The sequence below is a fragment of the Procambarus clarkii genome, chromosome 81 (genome assembly GCF_040958095.1).
Source record: "Procambarus clarkii isolate CNS0578487 chromosome 81, FALCON_Pclarkii_2.0, whole genome shotgun sequence".
NCBI classification, from domain to species: Eukaryota; Metazoa; Arthropoda; class Malacostraca; order Decapoda; family Cambaridae; genus Procambarus; species Procambarus clarkii.
This window is the reverse complement of record NC_091230.1, coordinates 20,898,965-20,916,221: the sequence shown is the minus strand read 5'-3', so window position 1 is coordinate 20,916,221 and position 17,257 is coordinate 20,898,965. Positions and strand designations below refer to the sequence as shown.

At 43.4% G+C, this 17,257-nt stretch overlaps 3 protein-coding genes across 10 annotated transcripts in view; 2 read left to right on the top strand and 1 right to left on the bottom strand.

Moving 5' to 3' along the window:
* LOC123773203 (T-box transcription factor T-like) overlaps positions 1-17,257 on the top strand; it is a 214,721-nt gene that overhangs the window by 115,784 nt on the left and 81,680 nt on the right. The window lies entirely within an intron of this gene.
* LOC123750865 (putative uncharacterized protein DDB_G0290521) overlaps positions 1-17,257 on the bottom strand; it is a 39,359-nt gene that overhangs the window by 12,386 nt on the left and 9,716 nt on the right. Inside the window, exon 1 of one of the 3 annotated variants that reach the window (XM_069315284.1) lies at positions 594-743. The exons of the other annotated variants lie outside the window; for them this stretch is intronic. The gene's annotated coding sequence lies outside the window, so the exon portion shown is untranslated. Of the gene's footprint in view, positions 1-593; positions 744-17,257 lie in introns of those variants that run through there. 3 annotated transcript variants of the gene reach the window in all.
* On the top strand, positions 441-16,116 carry LOC123750864 (caldesmon). Of its 4 annotated transcripts, none has more exons than XM_045732967.2 (6): positions 441-594; positions 9,076-9,211; positions 9,465-9,564; positions 10,299-10,857; positions 10,909-11,222; positions 13,434-16,116. In XM_045732967.2, exons 1-6 carry the CDS (start codon positions 522-524, stop codon positions 13,746-13,748), a joined length of 1,497 nt encoding a protein of 498 aa, XP_045588923.2. In that variant the 5' UTR covers positions 441-521; the 3' UTR covers positions 13,749-16,116. The 4 variants fall into 4 exon arrangements, with proteins under 4 accessions (XP_045588923.2, XP_069171382.1, XP_045588922.2 ...); XM_069315281.1 differs by having other exon boundaries at positions 10,299-10,941; positions 10,975-11,222; XM_045732966.2 differs by having other exon boundaries at positions 10,299-11,222.

The following is a 17,257-nucleotide window of genomic DNA, read 5'->3' as shown; positions in this document are numbered from 1 at the left end:
TTACTGTAGCCTACTGTGTAATGTAACGTATTGTTAATTGTATCCTGCTCCTCTCAATTGGACACTACTGTTAATTGTAAGCGATTTTTTATTCTAGAATACTGTTAATTGTAGGTTAGCAAAGCCTAGTCATTGCTAGCAGAGAATGTAGTAAAATTATTAACACACTGTTTCACTTCAATTGTTTTTTATAATATTGTTACTATCCTGTGACACGTCTCGTACACCTGTTCTACAAACACCTGTGCTGAGCACCTGTGGTGAGCACCTGTAGTTCCCGGTTGACACGTTGTACCCTTCACCGCATAGTGATTAAAATACCTTTCAACAATCACTGTTAAAAGCCAGCTACACACCTTAAAAAAGCACGCAGGACACAGCTCAAGTCATTCATTGTGTATTGTTTTTTATCGATAACCGCAGCGCTTGTAGAGAGCTGGCCTGCGTGTGGCGAGCGCTGGCAACACGTAGCCGGATAGTGCGAGTGTATCGCTTAGCGATGCAGTTGTGGCTATCTAGCGATGTCTGAGGGAAGCGCGGCTCGCCTCCTGCCTCTAGAATCGACAAAACCCGCTGCAACCCTGTTTACATACCGTAAGTTGACCTTTTTTCAGCATGCCGAGAGCGCGATATAGCCGTTCGATGTGGAATCTAGTCGTGTGTTGACAGATATCGAGGGACTGTAGATATGGGGTTTCTCGCCTGTGTGGAGCGTGAGGCGTCCACGCGCGTTGCCAGGGGCGGTTCGTCAGCACATGTTTATACACGTGGCAGTGGTGAGTTGTCACTACTGTCGCGGTCACGCTATTTCCTCCACACACAACAAAGATATTGCGTGACTAGAGGAATTTTATGGACCTAGTTCACCAATCATTCCATATGATTTGCGAGAATTCCGCTCGTTTAAATTATCCTTAACCTTCACTTCAAGGTGATCAGAGTCATCAGGTGATCACTGATCAGATCAGTGATCAATGATCAGAGTTATTACTTTGTCTTTAAATACCAAGCGATACCCGAATACAGGAACAATGGAACGCTATGTTAGTCTGAGGCAGCTGGAGACATTGTCGGTAAGAGGGAGCTCCCAGGCCAGGTCTCCCTCTCTTTTTGAGGTTATCTTGAGGTTATCTTGAGGGTATCTTGAGATGCTTTCGGGGCTTAGCGTCCCCGCGGCCCGGTCCTCGACCAGGCCTCCTCTTTTGTTACACATCTCCAGGAAGCAGCAGCAGTCTAACTCCCAGGTACTTATTTACTGCTAGGTGAACAGGTGCATCAGGGCGAAAGAAACTCAATCTCCACCGAGGATCGAACCTTAAGACTGTCCGAGCGCTGTCCACTCAGCTGTGAGGCCCTCATGACAGCTAACTAGCCTGACAGCCTAACCTGAACCTAGCCTATCCACGTAAACAAATTTGTGAAAACCTAATGTAATATGGTGAATTCTGCCCAAAATTTTATCAACACGTATCTGGCGATACGTGTTGCATAATTTAAGTACACAATGATGAAGTCATTTATTTTAAACGGTAACGAAAAACATACCAAACATCCGGGTATTTAAACTTTTGCTGTTCTAACGTGAGGAGCGTGGCACTGTGGTGGTGGCACTGTGGTGGGCTGCCACAAGTGCCACAATGGCAACAGTGCTGATAGGTATGTTACACAGCTCATAGTTGCTAATTTAACCTAAAAAAAATAGGGAGGAGTAATAAAAATAATAGGGTTTGTTAACACTCTTGCTTAATACTACGTAGCCTAGCCCAAAATAACGCGTTAAAAATTGACATTAGGAAATTAATTGTCGTCGATTCATGTGATTCGATCTCTTGAGGAGAATAATAAGTAGCCCCTCGACCCAACCACTAGGGTCTAGTGATGACCTGACACACAATTACTTAAAATAACCCCCTTCCTTTTAAATATATCACCAAGAATAGAAAATTACACGTTAGTCGAGGTTTCTATCTGACCTAGACTATTATCGGGTCCTAACCGCTCAAGGGAACACAGAGCAACGCATCTGTCTTACGGGCTATTCATGCCCGTGCCACCTCTTGGGTGGCTTAATCTTTATCAATCAATACATTTGTCGTGCAAATATGATGAGAGTCAAGGTGGTTTCCCCGTCGAGAGAACAGGAGAATATTTGGTCCTGCAATTTCATTGATTGCAGGACCAAATGTTGTACATTGTACAACACAATGTGGTTCATTGTACATTGGTCTTTATCTCTTGCTTATGGTGATGTTAAGTCGAAGCAATTATCAACAACCAGCATACAATTAAGTCCTACAAGCTACTAGACATGAGATAACTGCTAGGTGTAATGTAAACTAGCAGTTCTCTCTTAGCCTCGTAAGTTACAGGACTTGTCTAACTGTATGCTGCCTATTGATGACTGAACTACGACTTATCAACGTGAGCAAGAGAGAGACAGGTTAGTGTACAATGAACCAAGAATAGATTTATCTCAGCAAAACAATGAGATTGCAGGACTCGAGTATTCGATCCTCTCGACAGGGTAACCACGTCTCTACTCATCACCTTCGCCTGAAAAATATATTTTTGTGTTTGTCCTTTTGTATTCACTGGCCCTTTGCCCCTGAGAATGCGAAGCTGTACTTCAGCAAAACACATCAAGCTCATTGAAATTTGACAAATATTTGAACTTCCTCCACAAGTAAAGAAAAGTCTAAGGAATACAGAGACGATTCGTGTTAGAATCTTCTAACACTCGTTTTATTTGTCAATTATCAATTTGTCAATTTGTAAAGTTAGATGATATTTGTCCATGTAATCTAACTCGTTTTATCATATTTAATAACACATGGCTACAAGAAAGACCGTTTAAAAAAATATACTAATATAAATACTAATATAAATCATACTAATATAAATCATACTAATATAAATCATACTAATATAAATCATACTAATATATCATCATACTAATATAAATACTTATTTTGTATTAGAAACAATACAAAATCCCCTCTAATTTTGTTTGCCCTTTTCTCAAAGATTATAGGTCCCCATCTCAACTATAGATGGTAATCTCCTTTCACATATATAAATTTAAACAACCAAGAAAGGTACAAGGAATAAATTTTTCTCGTGATGAAGAGTAAGTGTACGATCCACTATTCCATCTACAACCAAAAACACAATCTCAGTTACACTAATCTAGTGAGAGAAAGTTTTTAGTTAACATTTACTTTTATTTATTTATTTATTTATTTATTTACCATATATTTCGTCTTTTCGTTAATCTTTGTAAGTATAACAGTGGCTCCAAATAGTCTAGAATTTTCCACAGGATCATGACGTGATAACCAATCCAGAAAAGTGACAGCATGGCAGAATGTGACTGGACTGAGGAGGGAGGGGATCGAGGCCCTTCTTCCCCATTCCCCCTTTCACACAGAAAAAGAAAATCCCAAACCAATCAAAAATCAAACCAAAATCCCAGACCAATCCAGAAAAAGTGACAGCATGGCAGAATGTGATTGGATCGAGTTCCGTTCGTGAGGAGGGAGGGGAGGGGGGGGGGGAGGCCCCCCCTTTCACACAGATGAGCCTCAAAAAGGCTCCGGCTTTATTCTTGTTTCGGCCGTCGAGAGAGTTGGATGTACCAAGTGTCGCAGCACCAGAGGAAAGCTTTATTGGTACACGTGGCCGTGAGATTAGCTGTGCAGTCAGGATAGGATGCAGATCCATCTGTTATCGGGTAAGACTTCCCTCATGATACCATCACACATTTAGCTGTTAATTTCTCTGTTGCAAAGGAAGAAGTGTGACTTTTTATACAACAGACAGACGTATGTTGAAGGAGCTACAATCACCCCCACCGAAGAGCAAGATGCAGTCACCAGTTGTGAGAGCGAACAACTGTTGTGACTGTGATACAAATTGTAATCATCAAGAATAGATTTGTCTCATAGCAATCAAAGGAGAAGCAAGACAAAACAAATTACGATGCAGAATGGGCAAGACTTTGCAAGAATGTGAGAATCTCAGTCTTAGAACAAAAGGAATTTCATGCGGGCCCCATGCAAGCCATGTGAGGGGGACACTCCAGGTGGACCCTTCAACCATCTCGTTCTGCATTAGCAATTATATAACAGCCTGGCAGTTGTAGCTTTATGAAGAACCGATACTGGGAACTAAGAACATAAGAATATATATATGATACAGCAGAAGCCGCGCATTGGTCTGTGCGGGACAGTTTCTCATACCTAACAACACAATCGACTTGAGAATGGTCCAGGACGGACCGAAACGTCGTCGTGCCTTCACTTTCTAGTGTGCGCTTTGGTCAACATATTTCAGCCACGTTATTTTGACTCCTCGTCTGCATATGAACACCCATTCGCATACAAAGCAAACAGAGATTTAACAGCGTCGCAGTTCTTCTAACACACTGGACATATTCTCACTGAAGCAAACATAGGAGATTATGTTGAGACTTAGCTATTAGAGTTGACTGCCTCCGGTGGCTAACTCCAACGACTTTAAAAATTAACACTCTCGCTCGACGACGAACGACACCAACACCAGGTAGCCAGACACGCCACAAACACTAACCACCCAAGCCAATGACAGCCCCACATACCCAAACAAACGACCCACACCTATGCCAACCCATTATAGACAGCCCACCGAACTTTCAAACCTCCTCTCTCTCTCTCTACACCGACATCCTCTTCCAGAATTTCACCTCCTCTATCCCCTTTTCCACCCGCATCCTTTCCATTCCCTTCGGACATCCAAGTTCAAGAGTCATGTATACTCATCCATCGTCTAAGACAGAAGTGAGTAACGCATACTGGACCAGCCAGAGCCTTGGGGCCCGCGGAGGAATCTCCATGTAAAAAATATATACAGAGCACTCCGTAAGTGTTTAAAGAGCGACGCAATATTGTTATGGCTTTGTGCTCTACAACATTGGACTTGATATGGAAACAATACTTATGAGGTTAAGGTGTAGAGGGTATATTATTTATATTATATTATATTTTTATATACATACATATATATATATATATATATATATATATATATATATATATATATATATATATATATATATATGGCTTCAGAAGGCCCTTCTGAAGATGTATTATTAAATATGAAAGTACTTAAGGAAATTCCCGGTTCAATTCTTCCTCCGTGGTCTGATGACACGGTCACATTTTTCATCACGTGTTAATTTTCGTGATTTACACACATTATATATATCCATATCGGGTAAATTGTGTAAGAATTGCAGATTATATGTATATATGGGGGGGGGACCTTCGACAAGCCGCCAGCTTGCTGTCTTCTAGGAGGCCAGCCGTGTCAGTGGCCCTCAGATAAATATAGTCCCCCATCCATTTTAGGGGACTAAAAATAAATAGACAGTGACCATTCCTTCGCTTTGATGACTACTTGAGAACTGCTGCTACTTGAGGACAGACATCTCCCTCCAGTTACTGTTTGTGTCGGGGGCGCTCTGCCCTCAGTGTCGGGGGCGCTCTGCCCTCAGTGTCGGGGGCGCTCTGCCCTCAGTGTCGGGGGCGCTCTGCCCTCAGTGTCGGGGGCGCTCTGCCCTCAGTGTCGGGGGCGCTCTGCCCTCAGTGTCGGGGGCGCTCTGCCCTCAGTGTCGTCTACAGCAAGTGAGGCGTGCGCTCAACTGGAGTCAGGTCGGATGAGTAACTTGACCAGTCAAGAGGATTCCACTTCTCGGCCCTGAAAAACACCCCCGTTGTCTTAGCAGTGTGCTCGAGCTATAATGCTGCCTCCACCACGTTTCACAGATGATGGTGAGCGTTCATGAGCAATACTACTTTGTTTTGCTACTCGTCTCTTTCCATCACTCTGGTGCTGTTGTTAAATATGACCGAAAAGGTAAGATTTAATCATTCTAACACGAATTTTCTTAATATTTCTTATGTTTCTTTTCACTGTCGATGGTAATTGAAAAATCAATTCTCCAAAATTCATTTTTATTTCTAGTTTTATTTCTTCGTCTCATCGGTCCATAAGACTTTCCTCCAGAAATCGGGTTTAGTTTATATATGTATTTTCCAGCAAAGTGTACCCTAGTGGCCGTGTTCCTGAGGTTCACCAGTGGTTCGGATCTTGTGGTGAGCCATCAGAGGTTATGCTGGGGTTGTCTTCTCTTGATGGTAGTCCTGGATGGGTATCTATGCCTGCGTCCGCGAGTCTTGGTGATCTGCCCGACGGTCGAGAACGAGGTTTTCTTCTCAAGTGAAAGTATTCGGTCAGCCAGGTCCTTTGTTATTGCTGAACCCAACAGTACTTTCTTGGGTGTTAAGATTTTACCAGCCAGTTGATCCTGGATGGTTTCGATTGTGTGGAGTGGGGGAGGGGAGGTGTGGGAGGAGGAGTGGTGTGGGGGATGGGAGAGGGGAGGGGAAGGGGTGGTGTAGTGTGGGGGGGAGGAGCGGTGTGGTGTTTGAGGGGAGGGGTGGTGTGTATGGGGAGGGGTGGTGTGGTGTGTGTGGGGGAGGAATGGTGTGGTGTGTGTGTGGGGGAAGGGGTGGAATCATGTGGGGGAGAGGGGTGGTGTGGTGCACGTGGTGAGGGGGAGAGGGGAAGGGGAGGGGTGGTGTGGTGTGGTGTGGGGGGAGGAGTGGTGTCGTGGGGGGGGGGGGGAGTCAAGACATCGTGTAGTTTTTAATAGTATATTTTCCACCACAGACGTGACCACGCATGTACACAATGGTATCAAGCACCAGTTCTGTCCACCATGGACCGGGTTAGTGAGCGCTCCTACATGTTCCCCTACATAGAGCTCAAGTGTTTTTACAATGCTTACCAGCACACACACACACACACACACACACACACACACACACACTTTTCTGTCTTTCACAGACAGGGTTAGCCATCAGAATTTGGCAACAGCTTCCGATGTAAATTCAATCATTTCTAAAAAATATCGTCCTGTACATGCTGTTGATTAGCCAAGTGTATGCACACACATCCCTCTTCCTTGTTTTACCCCTCCCACGTTACCTTCCCCCTCCCTCCTCCCCTTCCCCATCCCTCCCTATCTCCCCTTTCCCCCTCATTCCTTCCCCCTTTCCTCTTTCCCTCTGACCTGGGGAGCCTCTCCCCGTCAGCTGCCCCAGAGTCCCCTGCTCGTCGTCCCAAGATTAAACATGTAACCTGTGTTATCTGGGCATGATCTCTGATGGGCCTGCTATCACCCCAGATAACGGTACTCGTGGCGACCACCCCTCCCGCGGTGGGCAAGATAATTTCAGCAATCGTAATGATAAAAAGATATGCGAGTGGATACAGTTCCAACACACACACACACACACACACACACACACACACACACACACACACACACACACACACACACACACACACACACACACACACACACACACACAAATAATAGGGGTGGTAGAAGAAAATATTAAAGTGTTCAGTGAGAATCCACAAAGTCTTCTCTGAATACTTTTTATTTTCTTCTCCAAGGCTATGGGTCCCTACATTTGCACCAGAGGTGGTACCCCTTTTAGGTATAAAATTGTATATCATATCAATCATATGTCAGACCACGTAGGAAGGATTAAGACAGGAAATTCCTCAAGTACTTTCGTATTTAATTTAACGTTACCTATAGCCTAGCCAATGGGGTGAGAATAGCTTGAGCTACCTCATCCCTTTGTGTGTATTTTACCTCAATAAACTTATTTCAATTTCAATTTCAATATAGCCTAGCCTTAACGATATAAGATTTTAACCTCGCCTAAATTAAGACCCAAGTTCCCTCCTAGCCTTCACCTGGAATAATGACAATAGACTTGGCCAACTTACTGTTCCTGATCTCCTTGCTATACGATGTTATCGGGATTTTAAACGAACGATCACAGTCATGATATCTCCGATGACTGCCTTTCAGACGTATTTAATTATTTATATATATACAAGAAGGTACATTGGGTTTGTGAGAATAGATAGCACAGTATTTACAATCTTGTAAAGCCACTAGTACGCGCAGCGTTTCGGGCAGGTCCTTAATCTAACAGATAATTTTTTAAGTAGGTAAATTCTAGCAGAATTAATACAATGATAACAAATATTGTTATATTATCTATTAGGCGTTCGTTGAAATTATTTTTAAATTTTGATTCAACTCATCCGAATGGGAAACTTTGGCTTTGATGCGGTTTATGTCATACAAAAGCTTTAATTATTCATTGTACAGTACATAGTTGAATATATAGCTAATAATGAAACTACAATACGGTACTTAAATATTTTTACAAGGCCACTAAATATATTAAAAAAAATTGTATTTAGATGATAACTAGAGTTATATTTAGATCTAAATTAAGAAAATATTCAGAGTAACATTTTTAACGTCGGAAATAGTCTAATGATCTAACATACTAAGATTGCTAGCAGTTAAGCTCCAAATGCAGCAGCGTCCTAAGACTGATAAGTCTCCCCTGATATACTGTAAAGTGACTTACATTTTCTATGATTGTAAGATTTAATGGGTAACCTTCGTAATTTATCTGATCGCCGCCGTCTGGTGTCCACACCGGGAACAGCTAGATTGAAATAATAAAGCGAGATTAATTAATAAGGGTGTCATCCTTATTAAAAGTATAAAAACAGAGAAAACTATTAATAGTGGCGCTACCCCCAACCCGTCCTCTTAAAATTATATTGTTTTTCGCTCGTATGCGCGCTATTGACAAAAATGTTTTGGAAAAACTAATTTAAAATTTATTTTAAATTATTTGCCATTTTTAAATTGCGACCATTTTCGGGCAAACGGCCAAATTCAGACGTAATTGTTGGCGGACAGGTTGTGGGTGCTGCACCCCCCCCCCCCCCCCCCCCCCCGGGGTCACGATCCTACGACGGAACGGAAATAGTTGGGCACGTACGTTTTTTTTTTCACCGGATGCCTCTGTGCACCTAGCAGTAACGAGGTACTTGGGAGTACCTATTGTGGGTTACATCCTCGGGGAGGTTCTTAGTATATATATATACATTGTTCTTGGTACATTTAGCGAATTGAAATGTGTGTTTTTTCAGGCAAGATGGCAAACCTCGCCCCTCTGGCGGTGGTGGTTCTGCTAGTGACTGTCGCGACCCTCTTCGTCAAGAATCATAACCTCAACTTGGAGGTGGAGAACAGCGTCCTCGCCCACGGGATAGCCAAGAAAACACTGTGAGTACCCCCTCTCATCTTCACAGTTGCTTAATTTAGAACCTGTACTTGAGGTCGATCTCGAACCCATTGTTGATGTGACGACTAATATTGAATTTTGTAACTAGCTCATCAAGATTTTAACTTGCTTAGCTAAATGAATTGTGGGGTTCAGTCCCTGAGCCCATTATGTGCCTCTGTAACCCTTCCCACTACCGCCCACAAGATGGGTATGGGGTGCATAATAAACGAACTAAACTAACTCATGTTGCAGCCAGGAGAACCTGAACCGGGAGATGAATCGGTACATGATGGTCAAGAGACAGATGAACGAGGCCAACCTGAGGTTCAACGATCTCTCCTCCAAATACAAGGTTATTCTCATCACTGATGTTGTATGGCATATTAATCACTGTACATTAGTCGCAGGAAGTCGCATGCAAACAAATACTGTACTGTATATCTGATCAATCAAGTCATTAATCTGTTCTCTCCATGTATTATTTGTCTGAGTATGTCAGTCTCAGTCTCAGTCTCTCTCACACACACACACACACACACACACACACACACACACACACACACACACACACTCAGACCAACTCACATTATCATCTCTGGTTTATTATATACGCCCTATTAACCCTGGTTCAGATCTGTCAACATAATTGATACAATTCACTTCTATCTTGGTTTTAGGTCATAACCAAAAACTTCAAAACGCAATCAAAACTATTTTTTATCTTCCCTATAAATATTAATTTGGTTATTCAAAATTTTTTAATGTCAAAGTATATTATCTTTGTATATAAGTATATTATCAAAGTATATAATGTCAAATAATATCAAAGTATATTAATAAGCAAAGTATATTAATATACTTACAGTATATTAATAAACAAACTGTATTAGAGCTTCACAAAAATGTCCAAATATACATGATTCATTTTTCCACCAAAATACCCCAACAAATGCCCAGGAAAACAACAGAAGTGTTCGTACACTTCATCTATATGAACGAATACTATAAAACAAATTGTCCTATTTTGACCTAATTATCAATGAAGGAATTATCCGATACGTTTCCTAAATCATTTTGATCTTTCAGGCGGCCAACGATAACATCATGCAACTCAAGTCGACAGTGGAGGAGAGGAACAAGATTGTGGAGTCCATTAACGAGGAGAACAGGAAGCTGCAAGCCGCCTTGGAGGAAAAGAAAATTAACTTCATGGAGAATGAGGAGAAGTTGAAAATAGCCGAAGAGGAGCTGCCCAAGTTGAGAAACAGTCTCAGGAAAGCAAAAGAGGAGTTACAGAGTGCAAGAGCAGATTCTGCCAACACTGTTGCCTCTTTGGAGAAATTCAGAGACAAGTATAGACGGCTAATGGAAGAGAAAGAAAAACTGGCAGAGGCTTTTGGTGTTCAAAATAACATATTGCCGCATAATAACCATCAGACAAGAAAACTATATTCAGAAAGGTCAGAAAATGAAGCCATTGACCCACAGGATACTCGCAATGAAAATGTACAGGAAAGAAAAAGTGCCGAAGATAAAGACGCCGAAGAACAGAAAGGTGCCGAAGACAGGAAAGGTGCCGAAGACAGGAAAGGTGCCGAAGAAAGGAAAGGTGCCGAAGAAAGAAAAGGTGCCGAAGAAAGAAAAGGTGCCGAAGAAAGAAAAGGTGCCGAAGAAAAAGTCGCCGAAGAACAGAAAGGTGCCGAAGAAAAAGTCGCCGAAGAACAGAAAGGTGCCGAAGAAAAAGTCGCCGAAGAACAGAAAGGTGCCGAAGAAAAGAAAGCTGCACCACTTAAGCAGGATAACCCAGCAGAGAGAACTGTGCTGGAAAACCCTAAAGTTGCTAATTCCAATAACGACCAGCACACAGCTGGGCAGGTTAAGATCACCACCAACAAGGCTCAACAGAAAGCCGGACAAGTTGAGGCCAATAACAAGGATCAACAAAGCGCTGGACACGATGCGACCCCCCGGAACAAGACCAAAGGACAGAAAGACACACCGCCAGAAGAGGTACAGTCACAGATAACCTGACAACTCTATGTTTAAAATTACCAGAGTCACTTGTTTAATATACACATATATTTTCACACTGTTTTGAAAAATACTTACACATGGAACTGTATGACCACAGTACAAATGCGATATATTACAACAAAACCCACATTTGAACAGGGAATCCAAGCCCATGGAACCTCGCCTAAACTATTATGTTCTCTGCCTTAGTCTCTGAAGCAGCTCATAGGTTTGAGCACGAGTGCTTGGTTTCCATCCTTTTCAAATGCGGTTTTTGTGGCATTTGTGAGGCCAAGTGTTTTATCACCTGTTGCGTGCGTGCGTGCGTGTGTGTGTGTACTCACCTATTTGTGCTTGCAGGATCGAGCATTGACTCTTGGATCCCGCCTTTCTAGCCATCAGTTGTTTACAGCAATGACTCCGGTCCCATTTCCCTATCATATCTAGTATTAAAATTATTGGTGTATATTGGCAGCAGGTTTTCTTTCAATGAAACATATTAAAATTATGTATATAGTTAGCTTCCACAACCTGTTCCTTAAGTGCATTCCATTTTTCCACTACTCTCACGCTAAAAGAATACTTTCTAACATCCATGTGACTCGTCTGAGTTTCCAGCTTCCACCCATGTCCCCTCGTTCTGTTACTATTACGTGTGAACATTTCATCTATTTCCACTTTGTTAATTCCCCTGAGTATTTTATACGTTCCTATCATATCCCCCCCCCCCTCTCCCTTCTTTTTTCTAGTGTCGTAAGGTTCAGTTCCTTCAGACGCTCTTCATACCCTATCCCTCATAACTCTGGGACAAGCCTCATCGCAAACTTCTGAACCTTTTCCAGTTTCCTTATGTGTTTCTTCAGGTGGGGACTCCATGATGGGGCGCCCTAAAAGCCTTCTCACTTAGGTTTCTGAATGATGTTCTAACTTTTGCCAGTGTAGAGTACGCTGCTGTCGTTACCCTATTTATATGTGCCTCAGGAGTTAGATTAGGTGTCACGTCCACCCCCAGGTCTCTTTCTCAAATCGTCACAGGAAGGCAGTTCCCCTTCGTTGTGTACTGTTCCTTAAGTGCATTCTTGGATCATTCTGATCCCATTTCCATAAGTTTACATTTACTCGTGTTGAACTCCAGTAACTATTTCTCTATCTCTGCAATCTGTCCAGGTCCTCTTGGAGGATCCTACAATCCTCATCTGTCACAACTCTTCTCATTAATTTTGCATCATCCGCGAACATTGACATGTAGGATTCCACTCCTGTAAACATATCATTTGCATAAATTAGAAATAGAATTGGTCCCAGCACCGATCCTTGTGGTACTCCACCCGTTACTATTCGCCAGTCCGACTTCTCGCCCCTTACCAATACTCTCTACCTCCTTCCTGTTAGGTAGTTCCTTACCCATACTAGGGCCTTTCCGCTTACTCCTGCCTGTCTCTTAAGTTTGAATAGCAGTCTCATGTGCGGTACTGTATCAAAGGCTTTTTGGCAGCCTAAAAATATGCAGTCTGCCCAACCTTCTCTGTCACACCTTATTCTTGTTGTTTTTATCATAGACACTCTGGCTCCTTACTCCTGTGTGTGTGTGTGTGTGTGTGTGTGTGTGTGTGTGTGTGTGTTTACTAGTTGTGTTTTTACGGGGGTTGAGCTTTGCTCTTTCGGCCCGCCTCTCAACTGTCAATCAACTGTTTACTAACTACTTTTTTTTTCCACACCACACACACACACACACACCCCAGGAAGCAGCCCGTGACAGCTGACTAACTCCCAGGTACCTATTTACTGCTAGGTAACAGGGGCATTCAGGGTGAAAGAAACTTTGCCCATTTGTTTCTGCCTCGTTCGGGATCTTACGATCCCTCGTTCGGGATCTGCCTCGTTCGTTTGTTGTGTGTGTGTGTGTGTGTGTGTGTGTGTGTGTGTGTGTGTGTGTGTGTGTGTATTTACTATTTGTATTACCTGTGCTTGGTGCTTTGTGCAGGTTAACCTTTATTTGACACCTTTTTGTAGCTCAAAAACTCTTTACTCGTCAAGGGAAGAGCAAAAAAAATGACTAAGCTAAGCAAGGCATTAAGTAAAGGCTTCCTAAGCTACACTACACGACAAGTAAAGGTTTCCATGAATTTCTTAATTCTTGTAATTTTTTTTAAGTTCATACATATCCTACAAACTTGTTTGTGCATAATAAACTGTATTAAACTTCAGGAAATAAATGGAGATTCACGAGAGAGAGCACACACAAAACCAGATGCCACGTCTAATAAAGCTGATGAAGTCATGAAAGAAGGAAACGTCGAAGCCTCGAATAAGGAAGGCGCTGCGGAACACAAGAACAACAAAAGTTCTAAAACAGCAAAAGTTATACGGGAAACAGGTGAACGTAATGAAAAAGCAGACGACAGAGAATATGACGCAGGTGAACAAAAAGAAGCGAATTATCCCGAATATAGAGATGAAAGGGAAACTGAGAATGAAGAGTTGCCACAATCTTCAAAAGTCATCGAGATAACGAGGCAGTAAGCAGCAGGTTCATCATATAATTCATGCCTCGTACCCTCAGCCTCCTTCACATACTTCATTTAGATAATTATTATTTATATGTATTTATATGTTCATTATGAGGTGTCTCACTGTATTGTAAACCTGGCAGAGGCGCACGGCCACGACCCTGCCCTCCCCAGGGCCACGACCCTGCCCTCCCCAGGGCCACGACCCTGCCCTCCACCCAAGGGGCCACGACCCTGCCCTCCACCCCAGGGGCCACGACCCTGCCCTCCCCAGGGTCACGACCCTGCCCTCCCCAGGGCCACGACCCCGCCCTCCACCCAAGGGGCCACGACCCTGCCCTCCCCAGGGCCACGACCCTGCCCTCCCCAGGGCCACGACCCCGCCCTCCACCCAAGGGCCACGACCCTGCACCTCAGGGCCACGACCACCATGTAGGGAACACCTCTACCCCACACCATAGCTACCAGCCTAGTCTATTATGCTCTGGCAGATGTTTTCATCCAAGTATTATTATTCAAAAATTGGTGTTATATGATTGTTATTTTGTTATTGTTCAATTACTTGACTTTTGTTCATGAGTTCATCAATTCATACTCTTCCACATTATCATTCTAAACACAATAGTGAGTATAATTTAAACTTTATTGATTACTATTGATTGACATCAACTCTGATGTATACTCGTAAGAGTTCCAAGATGAGTAGAGCGGCTCGAACACACTTTACACCAAGAGGAATCCCCGTCTCCTTACATCGTGGGTGCTCACCTATTTGTGCTTGCAGGGGTTGAGCTTTGGCTCTTTGGGCCCTCCTCTCAACTCTTCAAGTGTGTGCGTGTTTGTGTGTGTCCCCAATACTAACATCACACTTTTCACAACTTATCTGACCAATAGTTTGTAAATTTGTGAAAAATTTACTAGTAATGGGCAGTTATTTTTATACCGCAGCTGCATACAAAAATGGCAGCAGATGTATACAAAAAAAATTGCATCAATTGCATACAAGAAAGCTTTCATTTGCATGCAGCTTCCCGGTCGGCCGAGCGGACAGCACGCTGGACTGTGATCCTGTGGTCCCGGGTTCGATCCCGGGCGCCGGCGAGAAACAATGGGCAGAGTTTCTTTCACCCTATGCCCCTGTGACCTAGCAGTAAATAGGTACCTGGGTATTAGTCAGCTGTCACGGGCTGTTTCCTGGGGGTGGAGGCCTGGTCGAGGACCGGGCCGCGGGGACACTAAAGCCCCGAAATCATCTCAAGATAACCTTCCCACACAGCAGAGAAATAGTCTCCGGAAGCGGAGCATTTTAGTCCCCTCCAGCACCAACGGGCCTCATACAACATGTCCCGCTAATCAGCTCGGCCGATGATGCTTGAAGATGCAGTTAATAAACACATTGAGCCAGTATGAACAAGCTTCGTCAACTGCTATCTCGTTAGGTTTAAGTTGACTTCATTTCGTCGTTGAGAGAAACCTGGCGTAAGACTATCGTACCAAGATTATCTACATACTTCCACTTGACCCCCCTTCGAGTCTCACTTCTAGACCTCTGTCGATATTTCTGACATGCATTGTATCTTTCTCCTCGACTTCCTTTTCCACCCTTCCCTTCCTTCCACCCATCCCACAACCCTCTGTCTCGCCCCTCCCCACCCTGGGAGAAATCTCTTATTTAATATATATTATCTATACGTCATTCCTGAAGCTGATTTAATCTTCTACAGCTTCTTTTCTTCTTTCCTACAGATCTTATTTAGTGGCTAAACAAAGTTCGTTCCTGGTGCCTCTACGAATTGTTTACTTAAACACCTGACTGTTCTTTCTTTATTTCCCAGAACCCACACTTCTTTTCCTTGGCCGTGGTTCACTCCTAGAGCTCCTACGTATGTCTTGTAACATCTGCTGTATTCCTAGAGTTTCAAGTTCCTTACCAAAGCATCATTTGCCTTCTCCGGAGCTCCATCCTTCCTAGTTCCTAGTTCTTCTCTAGACATGCTGCTATTATCATAGAAGCGTCTACTTTCATCTAAGTTCTGTTTTCTAAAAGTTCCTAGCCAACAGAGCCTTCTGACTGGGAAGGAACTACTATTTTTTTTTTTAAGCCCACTTCACCCACGAGGACAGTTAAGCTAGTCATCGATTGTTAACACGAACAAATCTCTAACTGCCAGCAGGTCAATGCTGGCTAGGCCTACGACCCATAACAGTTAACTAGTTTTATTTAACTTATCTCTTTAGCAATGTTAGCAAGCGGCAGGTCACTGTAATATTGACTATTTTGTACACTAATATATATTTATGGTGCGTTACCTTGATCTTGTTCAGTGTTCACATAGGATTTGCTGCTGTTTTATGTTATACAATAAAGATAAACAAAGTGAGACTCTTGTTTCCATAACCTGGCATCAACCGAGTTGTTGTTGTGTTGATTTAGGGGCGACGACGATCGTGGGATCGGATCGTCGTCATAAGAAAGGTAAAGGATGACCAAACGATACATCAGATCATGGCTGCCCGATACCGGGAAATAGCGGAGCGATGGGGTCCCTATAGTCTCTTCAGGCCATAGACCCTCAATTGAATCAGTATAGGAAGAAGAATCACTCAAACATACCAGCAATACTAAGCAAGAAACAACTAGAGAGAAGAGATTTATTAAGAAATTTTGAGAAAGGGACGGCGGACCAGTGTAAAACAGAACCCCAGACCTGTTCCATAAATAAATTAAAATAAATTTTCAGGTAAAGGATGCCCAAACGACACATCAGATCATGGAGAAACGACTAGGTTTCGGTCCGGCCTGAACCATTGTCAAGGCGTGTTCATGTCAAGTGAGGTTCCTCTCACCTGAGCCCTTGTTTATGTCAAGTGAGGTTCCTCTCACCTGAGCCCTTGTTTATGTCAAGTGAGGTTCCTCTCACCTGAGCCCTTGTTTATGTCAAGTGAGGTTCCTCTCACCTGAGCCCTTGTTTATGTCAAGTGAGGTTCCTCTCACCTGAGCCCTTGTTTATGTCAAGTGAGGTTCCTCTCACCTGAGCCCTTGTTCTCCCAGCAGTAAGAAAGGTACATGAGAGTTATGCAATGTTGAGGGTTACATCCTGAAGGAGGTCAGTTGTTGACCTAGGGGGACTGGGAGCCGGTCGGCCGAGCGGACAGCACATTGGACTTGTGATCCTGTGGTCCCGGGTTCGATTCCGGGCGCCGGCGAGAAACAATGGGCAGAGTTTCTTTCACCCTATGCCCCTGTTACCTAGCAGTAAAATAGGTACCTGGGTGTTAGTCATCTGTCACGGGCTGCTTCCTGGGGGTGGAGGCCTGGTCGAGGACCGGGCCGCGGGGACACTAAAGCCCCGAAATCATCTCAAGATAACCCTCCACAAGATAACCTTGATAAATCGAAATACAGGCTTCCTGTCTTCAACAACAGAAGCGATTGTCTTGAACTAGCTCCTGAAGAGCCCAATCCCTGGAAACACAAACCGAAACTGTCTCTATTTTCCGCTTGTTACAACTTGTAATAAA